We start from the raw sequence: 23,541 nt of genomic DNA on the forward strand, positions 1-23,541 counted from the left end.
TCGTAAAGGGCTCGTGTATTATGTAAATGTATGGGTATGGCGGAAGGAGGAAGCTGAGCATGTCGGAGCACTCATAGTTCGTATGCGTGGCCGTCAAGAGTTGGGGTCGGTGCTGCGTAGACGATCATAGTATGCCGGAGTCTTTTAGCGCGTTCTGCAGTATTGTTTCCTTGACAGCGGCAAAGACGAGCCGGATGTTGGATGTATCGGTGGCTTGTGTTAGGCTAATAAGGTCAGCATGCGTGAGGGGCTCGTGAGGGGAAGCTTCTTACTGAGGGTACAGGTTCAAGTGTGCTCGGTTGACCTGGTTGAACCTCCACAACAGGTACTTGGCGGCGCGATTGACATCATTCCCACCAGAGTAATCTGGAAAGTAATTGCCAAGTGGAGATCGCGCAAGCTTCGCTTTGAAGAGATCGACCTTGTTGAGGAACAGGATAATACTGGTTCTCATGAACCACCGGCTATTGACTACCGAGTCGAAGAGCACTAAGCTCTCCATCATTCGGTTCTGCAGGCACGAGTCAGTGGGAGTCAAGGAGCTCGACGTAATGACATACCTGTGAGCTTTCTTCTAACAGGACTTGATCGTATTCGCTCAATGCCACGCAGAAGATGATTGATGTGACGTTTTCGAAACAGTGTATCCATTTCTTGCGCTCGCTCCGTTGGCCCCCTACGTCGAACATACTGTTTCATGTTAGCCTGACAACCACAGCACGGTTTGAAGGGGCGCACATACTGTATGCTGAGCTGGCCCATCGTAAATCGTGTTTCGTATATACCGGTGGTCTTGGTACGCGCTCGTAGGACGTCGGATTCGATGGGTACATAATTGGGGTCGGATATCCGTTCTACCTCATCGAAGAAGCTGCAAACGTTAGTAAGAAACGGGGAGATGATGCGCAAACATACTATGGCGCAGAGTCCATGAGGTAGAACTCGCTCGAGTGCTCCAGGACTTTGCCGACGCATGGATCGCTCCACATGGATGTGATGGCCTGGCCTACCCGTACATCGAGGGGCTTCTCAGGGTCGGGGTCGACTGTGTAGTCGAGCAGGTAGTCGCAGAGCTGTGCGTTGCCTGGCTTCTCGGGGCTAACGTCGAATTGTCGCATGGCGCCAATGAGGGCTTTTGCGCAGTCGATGACGTTCTTGTATATGGTGAGGCGGTACATGGCGAGCTCTTCCTGCGTGTAGCCGTTCTGATGTATGATCTTCATCTGCTTGACGATGGTCGACTTTCCGCTCTCTCCGGAGCCTGTAGTGTGTTAATAATTGCGTCGGCACGCAGACAGGCTGGAGCTACTCACCCAGCAGCAGGATCTTGCATTCCCGCCGTAACCGTCGCGAGTCCTCCTCGAGCTTGCGGTCAATGGCCTGGCTGCGCTTCTTCTGCTCGACATCGTCGTTGTTGGTGCTCATGCAGATGCCCATAATGCCGGCGTGTGGTGCGGCTCGCGGCCGCGGGCGTTGGGGGGGAGTCGGGCGCGGGATAATGATGGAGCACGAGGCTCAGCGCGTCGCAGAACCGTCGGTGTGGAATGTGTGCGGTGATGCGAGCGAGGCTCTGGTCCGGATGGCGGCGTGACGGCTGGCGCGTTGCTGGAGCTGTGGTGACGCTTGGTCGGCTTAATCCGACACGCAGCTCCGTCAAAGGGGGCCTCGCGAGGTGAGCGGGCGCGGCAGCGTCGTCGCCAGCGTGGACGGCGGCAACAATGGGAGCGGGGTCGGGCTGGCGCGCGAGGACGGGCTGGGGTTTGGAATGCGACGGTGGTGGTGGTGTTGTATGGTTGGTAGGGTCGTCTTGGTGAGCTAGATCGGAGACTCCAGGGCTGCCAGTGGCTCGTGCGGAGGTGCCTTCCCCAGTAAGTTGATGAGGAAGGCGCGGGATCTGGAGAAGGTGCAACCAACAACAACGTCGCCCGGCGCCGACGGAGGGCCTGGGGGTATTGATTGCGGGAGGTGCGCGTGGCAAGAGGCGTGATGCAGATGCGTTGGCCCTTGTTCTCGCAGCGCAGAGCGTGAATCACGGATGGGTGATGGATGTGAAGGCGATGATGGCAGCAGGCGCGATGCTGCTAAGCCTCATCCAATCGTGGATGCTAGGGCAGCGATCAGGGTAAATGGCACGAGCCAAGCAGCGGAACAGGACGCGCTGAAGCGAGGCAGAATGCAATAGTGCTGGCGGATGCTGGCAGTGGGGATGCGCTGCGCTGCGATGCAAGGCAATGGAGGTGTTGGTGCCCTAACAACGCTCGAGGCCGTGTGCTACCTAGGTACGCCGTCGTGCCATGGAGCGTGGCTGCCAGATCCGACCTGCCTCTATCATTGGCAGATTGGCCGTGTGCTTCAAGAGCTCGGCTTACGACCCGCGGCTTTCCAACACTGCCCTCACGGCGGCCCCCTTGATACAACGGCCCCTGCACTACGCGCTGCAGCTGTGCCTCCAAACGTCTATATACAGTACCTGCAGTCTGCACTCTGCGGTGCTACACCTCTGTTGGCTTCACGATGTCTCCCCCGTCCAATCGACCCACCGCCCCGATCAGCTCAGCCCCCAATCTTGGAGGGTCTCAATCTGGAACGCCTCCACGATAGAGTTTACCTCGTCGCCCAGCCAGCGCCAACTCCACCTGAATGACATGCAACGGCGTTTTCAAGTTAGACATGTCCGTGGGGCTGGTCCCCCCAATGTAAAGGCTTCTAATTTAAGCCGGGTACTTTTATCAAATGGCCCTGACTGAAGTTGAATGCGAGCCTCCTGCCACACACTGGTTCTGGTTACTGGTCACTGGCTAGCTGTGAAGGACGCTAGCTGAAAGCTGACCAGCTCCCACCTTTGCGGACAATGGACCTGGGACATGTTTTGATGTCGTGCATTATCATTGTGTCTGTTTGGGAACGTCAAACAGACAGATTCACCAGGGCCACATGTCAGCAATCGCTTGCACGTTTCGTGTGGTAGTGACCCTGTTCCGTGATAGCCGCAGCATACCATTCACACACGGTCGGCGCGAGCCGCAAACGAAGCATTACGCAATGCCATATCAGGGATGCCACGAGGGCTGGCAATCGGCCCTTGAGCCAGGTACCGCCGTGGATAGTGAAAAGTTCAAAGACGTTTGTGTTCTGGCCTGCATCCACGGCACCGCGGCATCACGGCATCGACGTATCAAGACATCCGCGTATCAACGCGTTGACGTATGCGATAGCGCAGCCCGGCGCTGTTCAACGAAGCCGTGTCTCTTATTATGGCCTACCTTCCTCATGATTTGATCAGTAATGGGTAGATATGATATCAGCAGGGAGACCCGGCGCAGGTTCTACACCCAGGGAAGGTCTAGCTGCCCAGACATGATGTCTGCCCGTACCGTGTCAGAACGAGCAGGTAAGACAGCTGCATGTCACCGTTCAGGGCAGCCAACGTAGTGCACGGGCCACCTCCCACGTGAAAGGAGGGGTGAAGGGGAGTGAATACGGAAAGAGCTTCGAGGCGGTAGTGGGGTACATGGACGAGACAGCAGACGTCGTGGTGATGGCGCATTGCAATCTTCAGCGTGTCCAGTAGAACCCGGTAAAGGCCTGCGCTAGGTGTGAAGCACAGGCTGCAATGGAAAACTCGAAAATCCATCGTGACGTCACCAGAAGAAGCCGAAACCTGTGTGAGCGACACTTGTGCGCGGGCCATGTGCATGTGTCCCTCTATCGCATTTGGTGCCTGCCCCTCGTTGTCTTCTTACCTTCACCTCTTCCTTTCCGCACTGATCTGCATCCTCGCCACGCCCTCGAGCCTCATCCTTGTGTTGCACATAGTCTGAGGTCATCCCGTCGGTGCCTCAATCCTCTCCGCCGACCCGCTTACTGTCAACATTGGTCTCCAAGCGGCAATCAGCAACCCCAACGTGTCCCAGCCGTCGACGCTCGCGACATTCCTGGTGCAAACTCTGAAGCCTTCGAAAAGGATTCCTCGGAGCCGTTGTCGCGCAAGCCCTTCGTTGCCGGACCCAGCCACCGAGCCCAATAGAACCTGCCCTGATCTAGCAGCGTCAACGTGCAACTAGAGCCCCGACGCATTCGCGACTACCCCACGGCTTCCTACTCGCCCTCTTCCACCACCACCACCCCAATTTTCGACACAGACCCGTCCTTGCGCCTGTCGCATCATCATAATCACCTTCCTTCACCATGGCGGAATTCGTACGCGCCCAGATTTTTGGCACCACTTTCGAGATTACCAGCAGGTGCGGATATACCCCACATTGCGTTTTCTGGCACAACTGACACCGACCAGGTACACCGACCTGCAGCCCGTGGGCATGGGCGCCTTTGGTCTCGTCTGGTACGACCTCCACACCACCAGACTCGAATTGATTGTTGACTCCGGCGCAGCTCAGCCAAGGACCAGCTTACTAGCCAGGCGGTGGCCATCAAGAAGATCATGAAGCCCTTCAGCACTCCGGTCCTGTCGAAGCGGACATACCGCGAGCTGAAGCTTCTGAAGCATCTTCGACACGAGAATGTGGGCAATGCAGCAGCCAGTCCCCAGCGAAAACTCTAACACTCTCCAGATCATCAGCCTGAGCGACATCTTCATCTCTCCCCTCGAGGATATGTAGGCAGTCACATCACCGCCAACCCGAGCAAGCACTAATCCGCCCAGCTACTTCGTCACCGAGCTCCTCGGAACCGATCTCCACCGCCTGCTCACCTCCAGACCGCTGGAGAAGCAGTTCATCCAATACTTCCTGTACCAGATTTTGGTGGGTGGCAAAATTCCAACCATGCAAGAAAATGCGCTGACCTGAAAAGCGTGGTCTGAAATACGTCCACTCCGCTGGTGTCGTGCACCGCGACTTGAAGCCCAGCAACATCCTCGTCAACGAGAACTGCGATCTCAAGATTTGCGACTTCGGTCTCGCCCGTATACAGGACCCTCAGATGACGGGTTACGTCTCTACCCGATACTACCGAGCGCCTGAGATCATGCTCACATGGCAAAAGTACGACGTCGAGGTTGATATCTGGAGTGCGGGCTGCATCTTCGCTGAGATGCTCGAGGGCAAGCCGCTCTTCCCCGGCAAGGACCACGTGAACCAGTTCTCCATCATCACCGAGCTTCTGGGTACTCCCCCAGACGATGTGATCCAGACCATTTGCAGTGAAAACGTAAGTAGATGCACAAAACCTTGGAAGCAACTTTGCTGATTTCCGCAGACACTGCGATTCGTCCAGTCACTTCCCAAGCGCGAACGACAACCCCTCTCCAACAAGTTCAAGAACGCCGAGCCTCAAGGTCAGTTTGCAGCTTCAATGAAGAGAGCGTGGACTGACATTATCTAGCCGTCGATCTCCTAGAGAACATGTTGGTCTTTGACCCGAAGAAGCGTGTGCGAGCGGAGCAGGCCCTTGCCCACCCATACCTCGCTCCATACCACGACCCGACTGATGAGCCAGTCGCGGAGGAGAAGTTCGACTGGTCGTTCAACGACGCAGATCTACCCGTCGACACCTGGAAAATCATGATGTACGTGTACTCCCAGTGCATCACGTAAACGGAGCTAACACAACACAGGTACTCTGAAATCCTGGACTACCACAACGTAGATGCGGCGGCACAGGAGGAGAACAACGGCAGCTAAATACACATAATGTCTACCAATCTCGAGCTACAACAATTTTCAGTCTCCACGACAACAAAGTATGCAGTTGCCGAGGCTCGACGTATCATCTGCCTGGCGCAGGCGGAGTTGCTGTTCCCAATGATTCCCAAGGTCTCGTCTGTTGGACCTATGTGACATGAAGGTGCGCGGTAGATGGGGCATGGGCTTGTCTTTGTCATTTGGATCGCCATGGCTGGTACACGAAAGGAATGTTATGGAGGAATTGAAGGCTATGGTCGACCTAGGTAGGAATGTGAAATCATATTATCAAACATACGTTATTCTTCACTTTGACTCATGAACATGTCTGATTATATTGTATTTCAATGCGATGACAGCATTCGTCGCTAACGGGCCTGGCATCGCAGGTACTCAAGATAAAGACTGCATGATGTAAAGGGGAGATCAGAAAGTCCTCCAGATCTTCTCTGGTATCCGTGGCGGAGGATCTCGGGCGTACTCCCAAACCCGGGAACGGGTGGAGATCGCCGAGGCTTTCCACTAGCGCCATAAGGCTGATTGAGGGACCGCTGTTTCGTCACCGCTCTGAGCGCGTCCGCAACGACTCGAGGACGCGAGCCTGGCCCCTATGGCCCTACAACATTTGTTTGTATTTAAACTGAATGCTATGCGATAGCACTTCTATCGCACGACAATGGCGACTCTCAACCCACTTGTCTGCGTCGTGGACTTCCACCATGCGCGGTAAGCTTCTCCTTTACCAGTAGAGGTGTGAGTACAGAAAGAGACGGAGGAAGGATACTGGGCAACTTACGATACCTTTGTGGCTATCTGATGCGAATGAATCGCTGACTATTCAACGCAGAGGCCCAGAAGTGGAAACATGGCTCGGGGCAGAAGAGGGAACCGACCCAGCAGTAGACAACGACTGGTCGCTGCTGCCCTTCATGGCCCTGAGCGATGGCGCGCATGCCTCTGCCGAAGACTACTCGTACTTTACGCTCCGCCGCGCTCAGACCCCGACCTCACCCGCTACCTCACTCTTCGGTATATCGTGTACGCGACAACTCGACGCAAGCAAGCTCATCGATCGGCCGGCTGAAGTTACAAGGAGTACCGTGCAAAAGGCTGTCGTTGTCATCAGCGATAGCCCGCAGCACTTTGGGGCAATAAAAGCGCAGCTGGGCGTTGTCACCCAGCTGTGGTTCAATCAGAAGTACGTCGAGCTCTCATAGTGCAAGTCGAGGGCGGCGTGAAACTCACACTTCTTCAGAGACTTCACCGATATCGAAATATTGGAGCGCTTTACGGAAAGTCTACCCCAACTGCTTAAGAATCAGGAGGGGCAGCAGGACCATTACTTCGGTATTTCTCTGCGCGAGTTAATCCACGAGTTCAAATGGCAGACTTTGGTTCTATTCAAATGCGCGCTACTTCAACCGAAGGTATGTTTCAAGCTCTTGAAGCCGACACATTGTGGCACGAGCATACAAGGTTACTGACGGAGTGCAGGTCCTCTTCTTCGGCTCCCATTGCGAACGATTATGCATGATGCAATTTGCTCTTATTTCACTGATACCCGGCCTTATTCGCCATTTACAAGATGCTGCTGATCCCAAGTTCAATTCGTGTGAGGAAAAGTGTGTCATGCCCACTTCATTAAAGACATCGGAGCGCGCTTCCTGTCAGTGCATGTTCTCACCAATAGAAGCAATATACTGACAAGATTCAGTGTTGGCATACATGGGTCTCCCGCTCCAACTCTTCGGTACAGGCTCGCTGTTTGGACCATACACACCGCTTCAGCAGCTTGATATACTTGCAGACCAAGATACCAAGTCCTACATCGTCGGCTCTACGAACTCGCTGCTGCTTCAGCAAAGAGATCGATACAGCGATATCCTCATCAACCTCGATGACCACACCGTAAACATCACCTCAGCTGCACTCCGACAAGCATCAATCTTGTCGACGCCGGACCGGAGATGGATGGACTTCTTGACACAGACGATCAACGATACCTGGGATGAGGCAGATCCAGCGCGGCCCAAGGATCACGGATACGCCGGCAGCGAGGAGTTCATTCGCATGCAATTCGAAGAGTACCTGCTCGCAATGCTCAGCTCCGTCAAGTACAAGCTTTACATGGAAAAGAACGCACACAAGGAGAACTTGATTTCTGAAGTAGAAGGAGACCCAGCGAGCGAGTTCTCAAATGAGTGGGTACACGCCTGGATGCAGACTGAGAACTTCCGCATCTGGAATAAGTTTACCGATTCTCACCTTTTCGACATCGTTGATCCCAAACACCCCTGCTCTGGCGGTCTCTCAATGGAAGACGTTCAACGCCGACTAGCACAGTACGTTTCTGCATTCTTTCCATATCCCCACCAGCCCGACTAAAGCACTCACTTAGTCTGTTCTCCAACACAACCTTCCAAGCCGTATCTCTTGGCGTATGTGTGCTGATGCTCGCTTGGCGATTAGGCAGGTAGCAGAAATGCATCTCGACGAACGATTAGAAAAGTCTCGGGAGGTCTTGGGAAAACAGCTTGCAGTGGGCCAACAGAAGGTCAGCTCTGCATACAACCGCCTGTGGGCGGAGATGGAAGGCATGCGCGAGGCACAGAGGAAGAGAGCCGAGGAAGCGCGACTACAGGCTGAGAAAGAAGGGAGGCCCATCGATGATGCAAAGAAGTGTAAGTAAGACAACTCGCTTTGCACGCACACCAATGCTAATGACCAAATAGGGAAAGCACCTCAAGCCCCCGACCTCACGAACGCAAAAGCCAGCGCGGGCGCATACTTCTCCAGCTGGGGCACCTGGGCGAGCGAGAAGAGGAAGGGATGGGGCACAAAGACACCCGTATCTTCGCCTCCGCCGGGTGATCTCAAGAGAGCGGAAGACTTCAAGAGAGACAAGGAGGCGGTTGTTGGTGATACCCCGGCTAGTCCGCCGCCGCCGGATGTCAAGAGGAGAAGCTTGTTCTTTGATGCGGAGAAAGACAAGGAGGGTGTTGGAAAGGAATGAAAGAGTAACGACTATGGCAAGGTATAGAGGATACTAGTGTTCGCACAGTTATAAGAGCGGCAATTTGATGCAGCGATCTATAGCGTTCGTTTCGGCGAAGTAAATATATGGTATCTGACTTGTTCTGGTGTATCTGTCGTGCCTGCTCAATGTGGTCGCAGAATGGCAGTTTAGTCATTAGCGTCTTGGCCGTCTCGCGCCTCATCAGACGTCTGATAGTTACCACTCTTCCTTCTTCCTCACTTCGAATTCATCGCCGCGATGTCAGGCACTGCTCATGATCTTTCCAACTCCTGATGTCTCATCTCGGCGTCGCCTCTATCATGTGCATTGTGCTCGACGCTGGGTCTATGAAGCAGTTGATCCTTCGGGCAGGCACAGGTGTAAGTATTGAAGACTAACATGTAGTTTGGCTCAGTATAGCGTGTTGCAAAGGTAGGTGCGATTCTTGCGTCTAATTCTGACTTTGCTTGTGGTTTCTTTACGTTGCGAGTTCTTCCTCTTCTTTCTTTCCATCACCAGATGCTGTGCTTCTTTTGCAGGCTGGCGAAGGAGACATATATCCTTGACTGCTCACATCGAGCGTTCTTTTCATTTGTACCATCTCACGGGCTTGTATCAAGAGGGTGTTCATTGAGGATATGCGATGTGTGCGTTTGTTCTTGCTCCGGCTTCGGTGGCCACTTCGACCATCCATGCCATGGCGGCTACGAAGCAAGATCGCAATGCACTCAAGTGCAAGTGCATTACTCGATGCAACCTTTTCCTGCCACGGTTGTGTCGCAATTGGCACAAGCGGTCATACTGCTCACCGTCTCACTTCCCTTCAAAACCATGCCAACGCCGCCGGCTGTTTGGGCAACGCCGGCATCGCATCCAAACGTAAACAGGTACCGATGCATTCCACGAGGCTTTTGGTGTTCTCGCTTGCCAGCATATCCGACCTCTCGCTCCCGGTGAACCCCGATTCGGCCTCCGCACTCAGTTCACCGCCCGCGCTCCCGCTCCTCACCACGCGTCTCTTGTTTTGATAAACGCCTCTCACGTTCACCGTTGTCAACAAAGCTGCCTGGAGCACGCGAGACGCGTCTTGGGCCCGAGCTTAAGCTGCTTAAATCTCTGCTATATAAAGGCTTGCTGCCCGCGTCTCCCTCTACCTCCTCACCCCACCCCGCTCTTGAGTTGACACTTCGTCTACTTTGATCAAAGCTTTGCCTTTGACAGCTTCCATCTTCCTTGCTCCTACCCATACCTTGAGATACCTTGCCTCACGATGTCCGGCACATCAACATCTCTGTTCGGAGGCGGTGCGCCATCTGTCCCCGCGAACAACGACGTAGCGTCGGCGGTCCAGCTTCCCAGCGCCTCAGATGCTCCCCTTCCCGACGTTGATTCGTTCGCTTTCGAGCTCGGTAACCTAGTATTGGCCGTACAAGCCGCTACCGATACTGCTAGAGTTGCGCACGACGCAGATCTAGTAGCCGGCAGAGCTACGCAAGCCGCTAGAGTCGAAGCCATCATCGCCAGGAAGGCCAAAGAGGCTGTAGCAGCGCTCTTCGCCAGCCAGCTCAAAGGCAAGTCCAAGTCACATTCAACAGTCTTCAAGTTATGCTAACAGCTTCAGCTTTCATTGAGAGTTTCGGGGAGGAACTCAAGAAGCGCGGATTGTCCATTGATCGTCAGATCTCTTACATCTCAGATGCCCCCGACGTATGCTGACATGTACAGACCTCGGCATCAACCCTTGCACTTGGCTTGCTACCATGTCGCTCCCCTCCAATGATGAAAAGGCCGCCAATACCGCTGATGCTGCCGCTGCCACCGAAGTAAGTTCATCAGTTCTTTCTTCATCTTCTTTTCCTTCTCCTACCATCTTCATTTCTCTTTTCTCGTTCATCCATTCGTATCTTCCCTCGTTTTTCCGATGAATATGAATTCACCACGAATTTAGGGTGTCTTGAGCCTCCCCTTTGAGGTGTTTGGCGAGATCGGTATTCATCTCAGCGTCACGGACCTCAACGAGATGCGTCTTGTCAACAAGCGCATGAAGGAGGCTGTGGCATTCCCATACGGTAAGAAGATTTTTGTTACTGAGAACATCGTTATCTTTCCTACGTTTGCAAGCGTTTCAGCGTTCTTGGTTGGGCTTGGGTTGGATGGTGCGTATCCTGGGACGGTTCGAACAATCACCTTGGTTGGCGAGGGACCGACAACCCCGGAGCTCGGCTACAACTACTCTTGGGAAAATCTCCACATTCTCAAGTTCCCCGGCATGCCAGAGCCGACCGAAGACCAGTTGTATGAGGATGAAGAGATCTTGGAGTTCGCCAATGATGAGCACAAACACTGGAGCCGGGTCAACGAGTCATTCTGTCACACTGGCGCATACCGTACCATGCTCAGTAAGTCTCTTCCCATCTACCATGCTGCAAATTGTACCCCGATTACGCAAGAACAATACAGCTAAATTCTGAACAGGCCTTGTACTCGCCAAGCTTCCCAACTTGAGGACGATTCAGGTTCGCAAGCTGTACCCCGGCGAGCACATCCCTGGTTGGGCCGGGCCGGAGGCTTTGTCGAAGATGTCGTCGTACCATCCATGGACTCCAGTCAACGAGATATACTATGGTGATTGGAAGTACGACGAGGTACACAAGCGTGTCACGATGTGGATAGACGAGTATGGTGAAGAGATGGAGGAGGACGATGCCGGCCCTCAGGCGGGCTTCGAAGAGGATCTGTTCGCTGCTATGGCGATGTCTGGCACTCATGCTCAGGTCTTCGAGATGCATAAAGAGTTGGTCTGATTTGAGACGGATATGGATGATACTGGATGATACTGGTGTGTAATTGGTTGAGATGATACGGATATGACTGCTAGATCTACCTAATAGCTGGTCTCGATGGCAAAATATGATGAAGTTTGCCCAAAATATCTGAATTTTGAGTGATCTATAATGGCTACATCACATCAACAGAGTTTGTACAGAACCCTGATGAACAGGCCAGTTGTACTTCAGTATCTCGTGACCTCAATGGCCATAACAGCAGATCTGACTGAATACCTCCCCACCTCCTCATGAAAATATATACAACACTCAAAAATGTATTCAAGGACATCAGCCCTCGCCGAAGACAAAGGCCTTCCAATTGCTACCCAGCCTCTTTACAACCTCCTCCAACCCCCATCCTTTGATCCCACATATCCTCCGTATGATATCTTCCAACCTCCTATCCATCTCATCCCCCGCAGTATGCAGGTCACTCTCCACCAACAACATATCATCCGGCACCATCTTAATAATATCCTGAAAAGCCTGCGGTGTCTCCTCCTCATCCAACGCATCCGACAGGTTAATCGCCGTACTAAACGAAGCAAAGATCTTACAAGGAATCTCGGGGCGCAGATACTGCGCAAAATTCGACGGAGAACCAGAATATGAATGCAGACATATGCGCGGCGGGTACGGCTTAGGACTGTCGTCCTTCGCACCAGCACCATCACCACCATCGCCATCACCCATCTCATCAGCCTCCAACGCCGCCTCCGCACCCGGATGATCCCTCCCCCTCTTCTTCCTCTCCCGCTTACTCAAAACCAGCCTCTCGCACCCCTTCCACGTCTCAGCCAGCACCTCCAACACCAACCCATGAGCCTGCACCCCATGCACACTAACCGCCCTGCCCATCTCCGCCGCAAGATCAAGCTGTTTCCTAAAGATGATCTTCTGGTGCGTAGGACTACATCGGAAAGGCGTCAGCCGCCTTCCTTCGCGGCCACCCGGCGTGAGATTACTGTTGCGCTTTGCCCACAGATCGGGGTTGCCGGTCCAAGACTCCGGGATGCGGAAGGAGCGGTCGAGTCCGATTTCGCCGATTAGTGCGAAGGGGTGTTGGAGGAGGTGGTGGCGCGTGAGGGCGAGGAAGGAGGAGAAGGGTGTGGGGTCGGGGAGGGAGGCGTAGGTTTGGAGGTCTTCTGGGCTGGGGTCTGCGCGGTGGGGTTGCAGGACAGATTGGTAGTGGGTTATTTTGGCTTGGCCGGTTAGGGGACCTTGGTCTTGTTGTTCATCTTCGCTTTTGGAGTCAGGCGAGGAGATGTACATTTGATAAGAGAACCAGGGGTGCCAGCCGAAGCAGGGGACGATGCATTCTTCTTTTGTCCATTGGGATGGGTTGGCCGATCGGATGCTGTGCTTGTTTGCGGTGGCTAATACGAGGTCTTGGTCTTCGGCTCTGGTTGCCATTACGGTGAGTATGCGCGCTTTCATGTTTTGGATGGTCTCGATGCTTGACATGGTGTCTGTGGGGTGGCAGTGTGCGTCGTAGACTCCGAGGTGCCAGGGGAAAGGCTCATCTTTGTTGGGTTGTGTTGACATCTTGTATCGGATATCTTTGTGTTTCCAAGTTGTAATGTATAGGAAATCGGGTTGCGAATATGCTGTGTTGTCGCGTGAAGCAAATCTACATTATGACGTGCATGTGAGGCTACTCGGGTGATCCCTGTCGGGCAACGCGCTTTCCGGATTACCCCACGACCCCACCATCCATTGCTGCATGCCAGCTTCCGACAGCTCTACAATGCCATATAACCCGCTAGTATGATCCCTTACAGCACTTAATCTAGTCCTCTGACCTATCCTGAGTCGTATTCAGCTTGCCTACCCCAGTCTAGGACCTCGGCAACTACCAGTACTGGCGAAACCTCGGAAGAGCCAACCTCATACCATTTGCTACTTACGGATACATGCGCATGCGTATATGCATAGCACAAAGATCCGCTTCCCTGGATCCATCAGACGGACGAATACTTAACCCTTACATGGAGCATATCAGCCCAATAGCAAACGCCACATTCCGCGCTACTTCATACGCGACCTTTGCGCGGAATGGATTGAGCTGTCACTTTACGCCCTGGCATACGATCGACGCTGAATCAGGTGTCTCACCTCAATCAAATTCCATCGAGACCCACCAGTGAAGGAATTGCGAGCAGCTTGTCTGCCTGATCTTATTCAATGGCCGAGGATGTACTTTCTCCGCATTAGCTAACCCCTCACTAGATACGCCCGTTCGCTTGATAGTGACTTGGGCAGTCTAGTATATGTACTCATCTTGCTATCACTTCGAGTTTACTTCTACCTGTCATTATTCTCCCTTCTCTTCTTCTTCCTGTCTACTTCAAGTCTCTTCCTCTTACTACAATACAACAGTCTATCCCACAGCAAACACAGATAACTAAAACTATCGACACCCGCCAACCTCACCCCAACTCCAAACACATCTCCCACTCCACTCTCCACTATGCCACCCCGCCTACAAAACAAAATCGCCGTAATAACCGGCTCCTCCTCAGGCATCGGCCGCGCCACAGCCCTAGCCTTCGCCTCAGAAGGCGCCTCCCTAATCTGCTCCGACATAACCGAAACACCGCGATCAGAATACGCCACAGACACCTCGCCCAGCAGCACCACCGTCGCCGCCGCCCACGCCCTCGGCGCAAAAGCCCTCTTCGTAAAATGCGACACCACCTCCTCGACCGACATCCAAGCCCTGATCCAGACCGCAGTGCAAGAGTACGGCAGAATCGACATTATGGTGAACAACGCGGGGATTAGCATGGAGACGGGCGAGCATGGCAGTCGGCCTGTGTGGGAATACGAAGAAGCGGCGTTTGAGCGCACCGTCGATGTTAATATCAAGGGGGTTTTCTTGGGCACGAAGTATGCGAGTAGGCAGATGGTGGGGCAGGAGCCGGGGGAGAGGGGGGATAGAGGCTGGATTATTAATTTGAGTAGTGTTTATGGGTTGAGGGGGACTTCGGGGATCTGTAAGTTCTTTGAGTTCCATTTTCGTCCTTGTTGAATATGCGACGTTGGGGCTATGAGTACATGGAAAGCTGACATTCTACTAGCGGGCTACGCGGCCTCCAAACACGCGGTGATGGGTCTCACAAAGTCTGCTGCGTTGGACTGTGCGCCTTATCGTATCCATGTCAACGCTCTCTGTCCGGGTTACACGGCCACGGCCTTCATCTCTTCGCTACTCACACCCGAAGCCGCAGAATCGAAGAAAGAGGTCGAGACGAGACATCCGTTTGGTGGACTGGGTACGCCGCAGGATATCGCGAGGGCGGCGGTGTTCTTGGCTAGTGAGGATGCGGCGTGGGTCACGGGTATTGGACTGCCGGTTGATGGGGGGTTTAGCTGTATGTGAGGTACCGTGGATTGGAGTTATGGGCGGATGGATGGGGTTGCTGAATTAGGATTTGAACGTTTCCTGCATTCTGCTTAAATTGGCATGGTGGCTGAATCAAACATGGTCATGAAGTAAGATCTCGACTGAAGAGCATGATAGCCAGGGGCCTACAATCGTGTAGGGAACATATAGCCTTCCATCACAAGTAGAACATCTTCTGCAAATGAGTGTTTGACCTGTTTCATTGATTTTGTGGATTATACTAATCACTCTGTACTATGCTATTGCCTCTAGGCCGTCCCAAGTCCTCAAAACAACACCCTATGTACACCCAGTCAACGTAAAAGTGACACACGAAGAAAGCCCCAAAGTGTATAAGAAAAAGAGACAAAACAACTGGTTTGGGGAAATCGTCGATTGAGGGAAAATGCTGGGACAAGGAAACCCAAAACGCCGCAGCTATGCATAGCTTTCAAGAGTAAAAGGACCTAACGGAGGGGGTGCGAGAACGGAGTCGACTAGGAAAACGGAGAGAGTGCGAATGGAGAGGGTATCGCCGCCGGGGGGACAAGGCCGACATGTGTAAGAGGTGGTCGTGCTCCTTGGTACTATGCAAAAGGTGGATCAGTCAAGCTGAAGAGTCGGAATGTAGTGTGGGGATATAGGTGGCGTGGTGGAAGGGCCGAGGGAGTGGAGGAGAATGTATGGAGGTGTTTGAGGCACTACCTCGCTACACGGTGGATCAACCTGTGGTGGATTAGCAAAGAACACGGTCATGTCGTCGTCGAGAAAGACTTACCTCAGAGTGCTGATGGAGAAAGTGGCAATCCATGCAAGCAACGCAATCAACAGTGTCGCTGTCAAGCCCTTCTGCCTCTCACAGATGCTCTGTCGATACGGACAAGCATTCGTCCTGTCCGACTCAACGCATGCCCATTTGTCGTCCGTCAGGGCCTGGAAAGCCAAACTAAGATTCGCCGACTCGAAGACGATGAAGGCCAGATCGAGAAAGATCAGCGACATTTTGGCATTGGGCGAGCGTAGGCCGAGGGGCTTGGATGTGTATTCGTCGTAGGTGATGTAGATGGTGTATAGGACGGCTACGATGTCGACGAGTATGGCCATCCAGGTAGACGAGTTGTTGCTGCAGCCGTTGTTGTCCGAGTGGCGGTAGATGGAGCAGGCGAGGGAGAGGGCGAGGATAGAGAAGACGAGGACGATGGCGCGGACCAAGGCGGGAACCATGGGGTGGTTCATGATGGTGTTGTGGAAGCGCATCAGGCGGCGCTTTCTCTTCTCCGAGGTGAAGAGCCAGAAGCCCTTGATGTGCTCGTCGCCGAGGCCGTTGTCGATGGGCTCCCACTTCTGCTCGAGATCGGGCATGTTCTCCTTGAGCCAGTCATCGTCGACGATCTGGCCGCGCGACGAGATGGGGCGGTCGTGGTTGGAGGCCTGGGTGAACTGCTTCCACTTGGGTGCGCTGTCACTGACGGGCGTCGAGAGGGTCACGGGGGCGCCCTCGCGAGCATGGTCGAACTTGCGGCCTGGCACGCTGGACTTGGGGGTCGGGCAGAAGTTGTGGTTGGCATGGCGGACGTTGGTGGGCGTGCGTGGTAGGAGGAGCGAGGAGGCGTCTACATTCTCGTCTTCGTCGTCGGCGGACTGGACCCAGGGCGGTAGTGAGCGGACGGCACGCTGCCTCTCCCTGTTCTCCGCGCTCGCGGTTATGCTCCGGTTAGAGGACGCCAGCGTGCGTGGAGTGCTGGATATCGACTGCGAGTGGCTCTTGCGGACGGGGGGCAGGCCGTCGTGACTGTCCTTGGAGTTGCCGGAGACGGCGCTGACTCGTGACTGGGGGCGCTGGGTCGAGGTGAGGGACGAGGCGGTCGGGGGCGGAATGGGCGAGGGCAGCAGGCGGTGGCCGTTGGAGTGGGACGAGTTCAGCGTCGAGGCCTGCGAGGTCTGGCTGCTCCCCTGGGCGGCGGCGTCGGGGCGGAGGTGCCCATTGCTACTGCTGCTGGTGGTACCATGGCCCGGGTCGCTCTTTCGGGGCTCAACCATGGGCGTGCTGGTCATTCTCTGGGGAGATGTGAGGGGCTTCCTCGTCGCACCACCAAGCACCAGCCGGTGTGTCGCGCCTGCCTGCACGCAGCAAGCTTTGAGGGCTTGGCAGTGAATCAGCACCGGGGGAGATTACGTGGGAGCAAAGTAGACGAGTCGCAACGACACCATGTCCGGCTTAGGAAGTGACGGGGCGCAGTGCAACAGTGCGGGTAAACAAGACAAGGAAACAGCGAACGACGAGATGGTTAGAGTTTGGTGGTGCGCCTGGGGGTGGTGGAGCGTTGGGTGCGTGCGCGTGTTGGCGTCGTAGGGGAGATTGCTTGTTCGTCGATCAGGGAAACAGGGATTGCGCGCTGGCAGCATGCTTAGCCAGGAAAACAGCCTGGGGTGAGGTCATGGGTCCGCAGTAGCCCGTCGTCAAATTCCGACGACACGACACCCAGCTAGCGATTTCGGTGCCTTGGTCTCTACGCGACTCGACCTGCGTCATGTCTCGCACACCCGCCGCGAGAGTTTGTTAAATCGCGATTAAGTACGCGCAGCATTGCGCTTACCTAAACACCAAGACCATCTGCCCCACGACCCACGGTCCTCATCCTACGACCCCACGATGCGGCTTTTCCTCCTGCCCATTTCCACGCGTCGCTCCCTCATCTACTGCGAGAAGCTGCACGAAAAGGCCCCCAAGGACCGCTCCTACTATGACAAGATCACCATAAAGGCCAATGAGACGTGGGTCGCCTGGGAAAAGGACGAAAAGGCCATCTGGGACTGGAAGAAGAAAGTCACCTTCTACGGCAACCACGCCCTGAAGCGCATACCCTACGAGGAATGGGGGCTCAAGACCATACCCGCCCTCACGGCGAAGCGGAGGCAGGACATTGTAGACGGCAAGGCAAAATATGAGGTCCTGTTCCCTGGAAAGTACCTGCCGCAAGAGAGAGTGTCGGGGCTGCTGGAGAAGCTGGCAAAAGAGAGGCAGAACATGCACCGGACCAAACTGATCTGGAGCGTCGTCATCATGCCCTTCACCGCACCCTTTATGCTCGTCCCCGTCATTCCCAACCTGCCCTTCTTTTACGTCCTCTACCGGGCATGGAGTCACTGGAAGGCCTTCAGCGGCTCCAAGCACCTCGAATTCCTCCTCAAGCACAACCTCCCTACCCCCGCTCCATCGGGCACGCTCGACCAAGTCTACACTGCCGGACTCATGTACCCAACCCGCGCACTCTCGCGTGCTGCTCCCGACCCAACCCCACAACAGGCCCAGCAGGTAGCCAATGTCGTGCACCAGCAGACCAACAACGAGACGGAAGACGTCATGGTCTTGCAACGGTGGAATGGAAAGCTCATCGCCGAGCAGTTCGACCTACCCGACATGGAAGTTGAGATCGAGCGCGCTGTCGAACAAGTCGAGAACGCCATCAAGTCGAAGGAGAAGAGGATGGAGGAGAAGCTGGAGCAAGAGAAGGCTGCTGGGGGTAACGGCACAAGGGCGAAAGACGCATTGCCTGAGGAGATCCTGGAGAAGATTCACGACAAAGCTGAAGATGTCGCTGAAGAGGGCAAGAAGGAGGCGAAACAAGCAGCCAAGCCATGATCCCATTTCATGTTCTTACAAATTACGATATCATGGTTCAAGATTCATAAACAGCATGGGCGTTGGAGGCTATGTACGTACTATACCACATAGAGTGTTGGCATCTGTATGATTGGATGCTTTATGGAAATAACGACATATGATCAATTTCTTCGTGGACAGACTGGTGAAGTGGTAGCCGTGAGGCTTTTGTTACGTCAGCCGCCACAAGAAGTCTCTCGACAAGACACCAGAGGCCTCCAGGCTACATCATCATCCGTCATTCTGAGCTCACGGAGCGACTTGTCACCGTCCAAGCACCTTCAACTCCTTACAACACACACTGTCTTCCCTCGTCAGCCTCACAGCTCACAACTCACTCCTCTCCCCCCTGCAAAACCTCTCCAACCTCTCCCTCCCCCACGTCACCGGCCCTCCCACCCCATACAACGGATCCCTCTCCAACCACGCCACGCCCTTCACCTTCTCCGCCATCCCCTCCTCCCCCTCCTTCCCATAACACATATCCCACCCACACCCCTCGGGATAACTCCCCACCATCATAAACCCACCCTCCTTATCCTCCACCAACCTATGCCCCACCCCCGCCGGCACAACCACCGCGTCCCCAGCTTTCACCTCTGTTTCCACCTTGCCGGGGTTGGATTCGCCGCCGAAGAGGAGGAGAGCGCGGCCGGAGTAGATGCAGAGGATCTCGTGGGTGGTGCTGTGGTAGTGCGTTGTTGTGTACATTGTGTAGCGCCACTGGGGAGTGAGTTTGTTGGCAAGGAGGTGGGATTCGAGGGTTGAGGCTGGGGTGGAGGAAGGGAAGGCGGAGTGGTAGATGTAGAGGGGGTGGTTGTGGGGGGTTGTGTTGGGGATGAGGGAGTGGGTGGGGATGTAGTGGGTTGACAGGCGGAGGGACGTGAGGGGGGTTAGGTTTAGATATGGCATTTTGGGGTGTTGTTTTCTAGATGAATTGTTGGATTTTTTGGTTCAGTGGTTTGACGTAGGATGCTTTGGCAAGGAGAAAGACTGCTATCCCAACTTTTGATATAAGATGGCATCTGATGATCCTACCAATACGTCATCGATCAAAAAGCCGGGACGAATTTGCGAGGACCGTCTATTGTTCGACCATAGTGGATTCGGCGTTTTATTCTGAGCATGTACTTGTTTCTCCGTAGTGGAAGTCTTAAGTTCGTAGCTGCAGATCCTAGAGTGACCATCACTATCATTTGCCACCAGTAGTGTAGAGTTCACCGTGGACGAGCGCAAATGTAATCGCATAGGGAGCCAACTTAAAAGGCTTTTATGGATAGCTCCTAATGAGAAATGTAATATTACAAAATCTCCAATGGGACCAAATCACACGAAAACACCTAGGTAGTGAGGGGCCAACCTAAAAGGTCATTTTAGGATCCCTCCTAATAAGAAATACAATGTTGCGAGATGTCTACTTAGTCCAAATCATGCGAACATGGTACGCAGCCAACCCAGAGGCCTTTTGGGATCCCTCTTAAAGAGTACCACATTGCGAGATCTCCGTTCAATCCAAACCACACACGAAAATGATGATAAGCGGTACTGCTGCAGCATGAGATGAATCGTGATATCCGCATAACATCGTCACTATTATGACCCGACAGCACAATACGCTGATCCAATATGAATAAAGAATAGTGAGCGAAAGAATCGTAATGCTGGCATGCTTCGCTGTCAAAGGTTCTGCTGCCTTCGCGTTGAGCACTGTGGAGGCTAGTGCAAGGCTGCGTGAACGGGACCCTTGTAAAACGCCAAGACCCAAGCTCGGTGCTGCCTGAACTGTATGAACCGACAACGACGTGACTCTAAACGTCGCCGCCTTGCTCGTCCGGCACCTTCACTTTTCTCTTCTTCCTCCCCTCCGTGTGTCGCCTAACTTGACGGCGCATACCAAAACCCGCGGAAATCGACCGCTCGGTACATCTTAAGCCCTCCCCGCCCGCTACCATTACTCCCCACCACTTCACCGCGCCCTCCACCGAACCCGCCTTTATCACCATCCCCCCTTGTGAAAGGACACCAAACAAGCGCGCTCTCCGGTGTTGCTTGACAATCCGCTTGTCCGTGACACGGCGGTTCCGACAATAAAGTTCCTCACGCGCAAGAAGTCGCCTCAGAAAAGTGCCCAAGAGCACGCGACGACACAACCCACCATGTCTTCCAGTATGCCACCCGTCCCGGCCAAGGACGATGTCAACGCCACGTAAGTTATTCTCTCTCACTTCCAGTATCTCCTTCCATCTAGCGCTGCAACTTGCGGAGTCCTGGACAAGTTGCAGTGACGTCTCGAATGACGGGTCTGGTGTCTGCCGCGTTGGGCTTCTGAGGAAGCTGCGCCGCTATGGTGAGCGCAGGCGGAGACAGCCATTACAGGAAAAGCTATACTAAAGCAACCCCGACCCGAAGATGACGTATAGCTCAACCAGATGCTAACAACTCACAGATGGAAGTACCTCGAAGCTGGTGTCGACAAGATCATGACGAACCTGCGCGAAGGTGTCGACATGAAGACGTACATGGGTCTCTACACCGCCATCCACAATTTCTGTACCGCCCAAAAAGCCGTCGCCGGCTCGTCGTTCCACGCCGCCAACAACCGCGGAGGTGCCCATCTCCTCGGAGAGGACCTCTACCAGCACCTGATCGAATACCTGAAGGCGCATCTCTCCGAAGTCCAGGCGGCTTCGCGGCAACATGTCGACGAGGCGCTGCTCCACTTCTACATCAAGGAGTGGAACCGCTACACGACAGCTGGCCAGTACAACAACCATCTCTTCCGGTACTTGAACCGTCATTGGGTCAAGCGTGAGATGGACGAGGGAAAGAAGCACATCTACGACATCTACACACTGCACCTGGTGCGCTGGAAGGAGGACATGTTCACGGGCAGCCAGGAGAGCGTCATGCGCTCGGTCCTGAAGCTGGTGGAGAAGCAGCGAAATGGCGAGACTATAGAGCAGTCGCAGATCAAGTCGGTCGTCGACTCTTTCGTATCGCTGGGTCTGGACGAGGCCGACAGCTCCAAGTCCACCCTGGATGTCTACAAGGAATACTTCGAGAAGCCTTTCCTAGAGGCCACCGCGCAATACTACGACAACGAGTCCAAGCAGTTTCTCGCAGAAAACAGCGTGGTTGAATACATGAAGAAGGCAGAGATCCGTCTGGAAGAGGAGAAGGAGCGCGTCCCACTCTACCTGCTCAACGAGATTATGTCACCTCTGATGCGGACATGCGAACAGTCGCTCATCACAAGCCATTCGCAGGCACTTCGCGAGGAGTTCCAGATCCTTCTCGACCACGACAAGGAGGAGGACCTAGGCCGCATGTACAAGCTGCTTGCCCGCATTCCTGAGGGTCTTGACCCTCTGCGTCTTCGGTTCGAGAACCACGTCCGCAAGGCGGGTTTGGCTGCAGTTGACAAGATCGCGCAAGATGGAGACAGCCTGGAGCCCAAGGTGTACGTCGAGGCCCTTCTTGAGGTCCACACCCAGTACCAGGCGCTCGTCAACAAGGCGTTCAACGGAGAGTCAGAGTTCGTTCGCTCGTTAGACAATGCCTGCCGCGAGTTCGTCAACAGAAACAAGATCTGTAAATCTGGCTCCAACAAGTCGCCTGAGCTCCTCGCAAAGTACACCGATACTTTGCTGAAGCGCTCCAACGCCAAGATGAGCGAAGAGGATGACATGGAGAAGCTCCTGACACAGATCATGACTGTCTTCAAGTACATCGAAGACAAGGACGTGTTCCAGAAGTTCTACTCGCGTATGCTGGCCAAGCGTCTAGTCCAGACTACTTCTGCATCAGACGACGCCGAGACCAGCATGATCTCGAAGCTGAAGGAGGCCTGTGGTTTCGAATACACCAACAAGCTACAACGCATGTTCCAGGATATGCAGATTTCCAAGGATCTCAACACCGCGTTCAAGGAGTGGCAGTCAAACAACTTGGACGAGTCAGACATGAAGACCAACGTCGATGCCTCGTACCACATTCTCGGTACCGGTTTCTGGCCTCTGAACCCACCCACCACACCGTTTACCCCACCGCAACTTATCGTCCAGACCTACGACCGCTTCTCTCGCTTCTACAACCACAAGCACCAAGGTCGTAAGCTTACCTGGTTATGGCAGCTGTGCAAGGGCGAGATCAAGGCCAACTACTGCAAGGTTGCGAACCTGAAGACTTCACCAACCTTCCAGGTCTCGACCTACCAGATGGCCATCATGTTGCTGTTTAACGACAGTGACACCGTCACCTACGACGACATTGCTGAGTCCACCAAGCTGAACAAGGAGACTCTCGACCCTAGCTTGGGTGTCTTCATCAAGGCCAAGGTTCTGCTCGCCCAACCCGAGGGCGCAAAGCCTGAGTCTGGTACTTCCTACAAGCTCAACACCGGCTTCAAGACCAAGAAGGTGAAGATGAACTTGAACATCGGTATCAAGTCTGAGCAAAAGGCGGAGGCGGAGGATACGCACAAGACGATTGAGGAGGACCGAAAGCTACTCATTCAGGTATGTATTCCCCACTTCTATCTCCCTCACATTACAGCATGCTAACATGTCAACAGTCCGCTATCGTGCGTATCATGAAGTCCCGCAAGAAGATGAAGCACCAGCAGCTCGTCTCAGAGACCATCCAGCAGATCAAGACCCGATTCATGCCCCGCGTCCCCGACATCAAGAAGTGCATAGACATCCTGCTCGAGAAGGAATACCTGGAGCGTCTGGAGGCTGACGAGCTCGGCTACCTGGCCTAGCCGGTTAGTCCCGATGAGATAGGTAGCTTCCGGTGGATATCTTGAGTAATGAGTAATGGGGTTTTCATCATCATGGGTTGGGTTTTCGTCTTACACATCATCGCCCCCCACATTTCTTCGATGCGTATCATTTGGGCGTTTTCCTGGCATGGCCAGCTGGAGTTAGGGAAACTACTGTGTGGGAAAGGCGAAAGGGACTTTTGGGAAAGGAGATGTTACGCGCGGATCAGGTGCGTTAGGTATC

General features: G+C 54.1%; 10 protein-coding genes across 10 annotated transcripts; 6 read left to right on the forward strand and 4 right to left on the reverse strand.

Moving 5' to 3' along the window:
• Nucleotides 1–124: 124 nt before the first annotated feature.
• Nucleotides 125–1,437, reverse strand: GNA3 (G protein alpha subunit; the record flags this gene model as incomplete). Its single annotated transcript, XM_049329394.1, has 6 exons — nucleotides 125–224; nucleotides 273–511; nucleotides 561–690; nucleotides 743–871; nucleotides 916–1,261; nucleotides 1,314–1,437. 6 exons carry the CDS (start codon nucleotides 1,435–1,437, stop codon nucleotides 125–127), a joined length of 1,068 nt encoding a protein of 355 aa, XP_049191073.1.
• Nucleotides 1,438–4,188: 2,751 nt separating this feature from the next.
• HOG1 (MAPK protein hog1) lies at nucleotides 4,189–5,642 on the forward strand (the record flags this gene model as incomplete). The annotated part of the gene is made up of 9 exons (XM_049329395.1): nucleotides 4,189–4,244; nucleotides 4,295–4,342; nucleotides 4,393–4,522; nucleotides 4,572–4,615; nucleotides 4,664–4,763; nucleotides 4,813–5,169; nucleotides 5,218–5,296; nucleotides 5,344–5,527; nucleotides 5,576–5,642. The coding sequence occupies 9 exons, from the start codon at nucleotides 4,189–4,191 to the stop codon at nucleotides 5,640–5,642; spliced, it is 1,065 nt and encodes a 354-aa protein (XP_049191074.1).
• A 676-nt stretch (nucleotides 5,643–6,318) lies between these two features.
• Nucleotides 6,319–8,655, forward strand: J4E83_002450 (uncharacterized protein; the record flags this gene model as incomplete). The annotated part of the gene is made up of 7 exons (XM_049329396.1): nucleotides 6,319–6,368; nucleotides 6,490–6,840; nucleotides 6,898–7,069; nucleotides 7,137–7,308; nucleotides 7,357–7,984; nucleotides 8,112–8,323; nucleotides 8,375–8,655. The coding sequence occupies 7 exons, from the start codon at nucleotides 6,319–6,321 to the stop codon at nucleotides 8,653–8,655; spliced, it is 1,866 nt and encodes a 621-aa protein (XP_049191075.1).
• A 1,608-nt stretch (nucleotides 8,656–10,263) lies between these two features.
• On the forward strand, nucleotides 10,264–11,462 carry J4E83_002451 (uncharacterized protein; the record flags this gene model as incomplete). The annotated part of the gene is made up of 4 exons (XM_049329397.1): nucleotides 10,264–10,333; nucleotides 10,384–10,481; nucleotides 10,607–11,057; nucleotides 11,134–11,462. The coding sequence occupies 4 exons, from the start codon at nucleotides 10,264–10,266 to the stop codon at nucleotides 11,460–11,462; spliced, it is 948 nt and encodes a 315-aa protein (XP_049191076.1).
• Nucleotides 11,463–11,774: 312 nt separating this feature from the next.
• On the reverse strand, nucleotides 11,775–13,031 carry J4E83_002452 (uncharacterized protein; the record flags this gene model as incomplete). The annotated part of the gene is made up of 1 exon (XM_049329398.1): nucleotides 11,775–13,031. One exon carries the CDS (start codon nucleotides 13,029–13,031, stop codon nucleotides 11,775–11,777), a length of 1,257 nt encoding a protein of 418 aa, XP_049191077.1.
• A 925-nt stretch (nucleotides 13,032–13,956) lies between these two features.
• J4E83_002453 (uncharacterized protein) lies at nucleotides 13,957–14,868 on the forward strand (the record flags this gene model as incomplete). The annotated part of the gene is made up of 2 exons (XM_049329399.1): nucleotides 13,957–14,482; nucleotides 14,567–14,868. The coding sequence occupies 2 exons, from the start codon at nucleotides 13,957–13,959 to the stop codon at nucleotides 14,866–14,868; spliced, it is 828 nt and encodes a 275-aa protein (XP_049191078.1).
• Nucleotides 14,869–15,572: 704 nt separating this feature from the next.
• Nucleotides 15,573–16,926, reverse strand: J4E83_002454 (uncharacterized protein; the record flags this gene model as incomplete). Its single annotated transcript, XM_049329400.1, has 2 exons — nucleotides 15,573–15,597; nucleotides 15,650–16,926. 2 exons carry the CDS (start codon nucleotides 16,924–16,926, stop codon nucleotides 15,573–15,575), a joined length of 1,302 nt encoding a protein of 433 aa, XP_049191079.1.
• A 598-nt stretch (nucleotides 16,927–17,524) lies between these two features.
• J4E83_002455 (uncharacterized protein) lies at nucleotides 17,525–18,514 on the forward strand (the record flags this gene model as incomplete). The annotated part of the gene is made up of 1 exon (XM_049329401.1): nucleotides 17,525–18,514. The coding sequence occupies one exon, from the start codon at nucleotides 17,525–17,527 to the stop codon at nucleotides 18,512–18,514; it is 990 nt and encodes a 329-aa protein (XP_049191080.1).
• Nucleotides 18,515–18,862: 348 nt separating this feature from the next.
• On the reverse strand, nucleotides 18,863–19,447 carry J4E83_002456 (uncharacterized protein; the record flags this gene model as incomplete). The annotated part of the gene is made up of 1 exon (XM_049329402.1): nucleotides 18,863–19,447. The coding sequence occupies one exon, from the start codon at nucleotides 19,445–19,447 to the stop codon at nucleotides 18,863–18,865; it is 585 nt and encodes a 194-aa protein (XP_049191081.1).
• Nucleotides 19,448–20,691: 1,244 nt separating this feature from the next.
• Nucleotides 20,692–23,297, forward strand: J4E83_002457 (uncharacterized protein; the record flags this gene model as incomplete). Its single annotated transcript, XM_049329403.1, has 3 exons — nucleotides 20,692–20,741; nucleotides 20,982–23,052; nucleotides 23,109–23,297. 3 exons carry the CDS (start codon nucleotides 20,692–20,694, stop codon nucleotides 23,295–23,297), a joined length of 2,310 nt encoding a protein of 769 aa, XP_049191082.1.
• Nucleotides 23,298–23,541: the final 244 nt, after the last annotated feature.

Source organism: Alternaria metachromatica (genome assembly GCF_023757995.1).
Source record: "Alternaria metachromatica strain BMP 0045 chromosome Unknown scaffold_4, whole genome shotgun sequence".
Classification (NCBI taxonomy): domain Eukaryota; kingdom Fungi; phylum Ascomycota; class Dothideomycetes; order Pleosporales; family Pleosporaceae; genus Alternaria; species Alternaria metachromatica.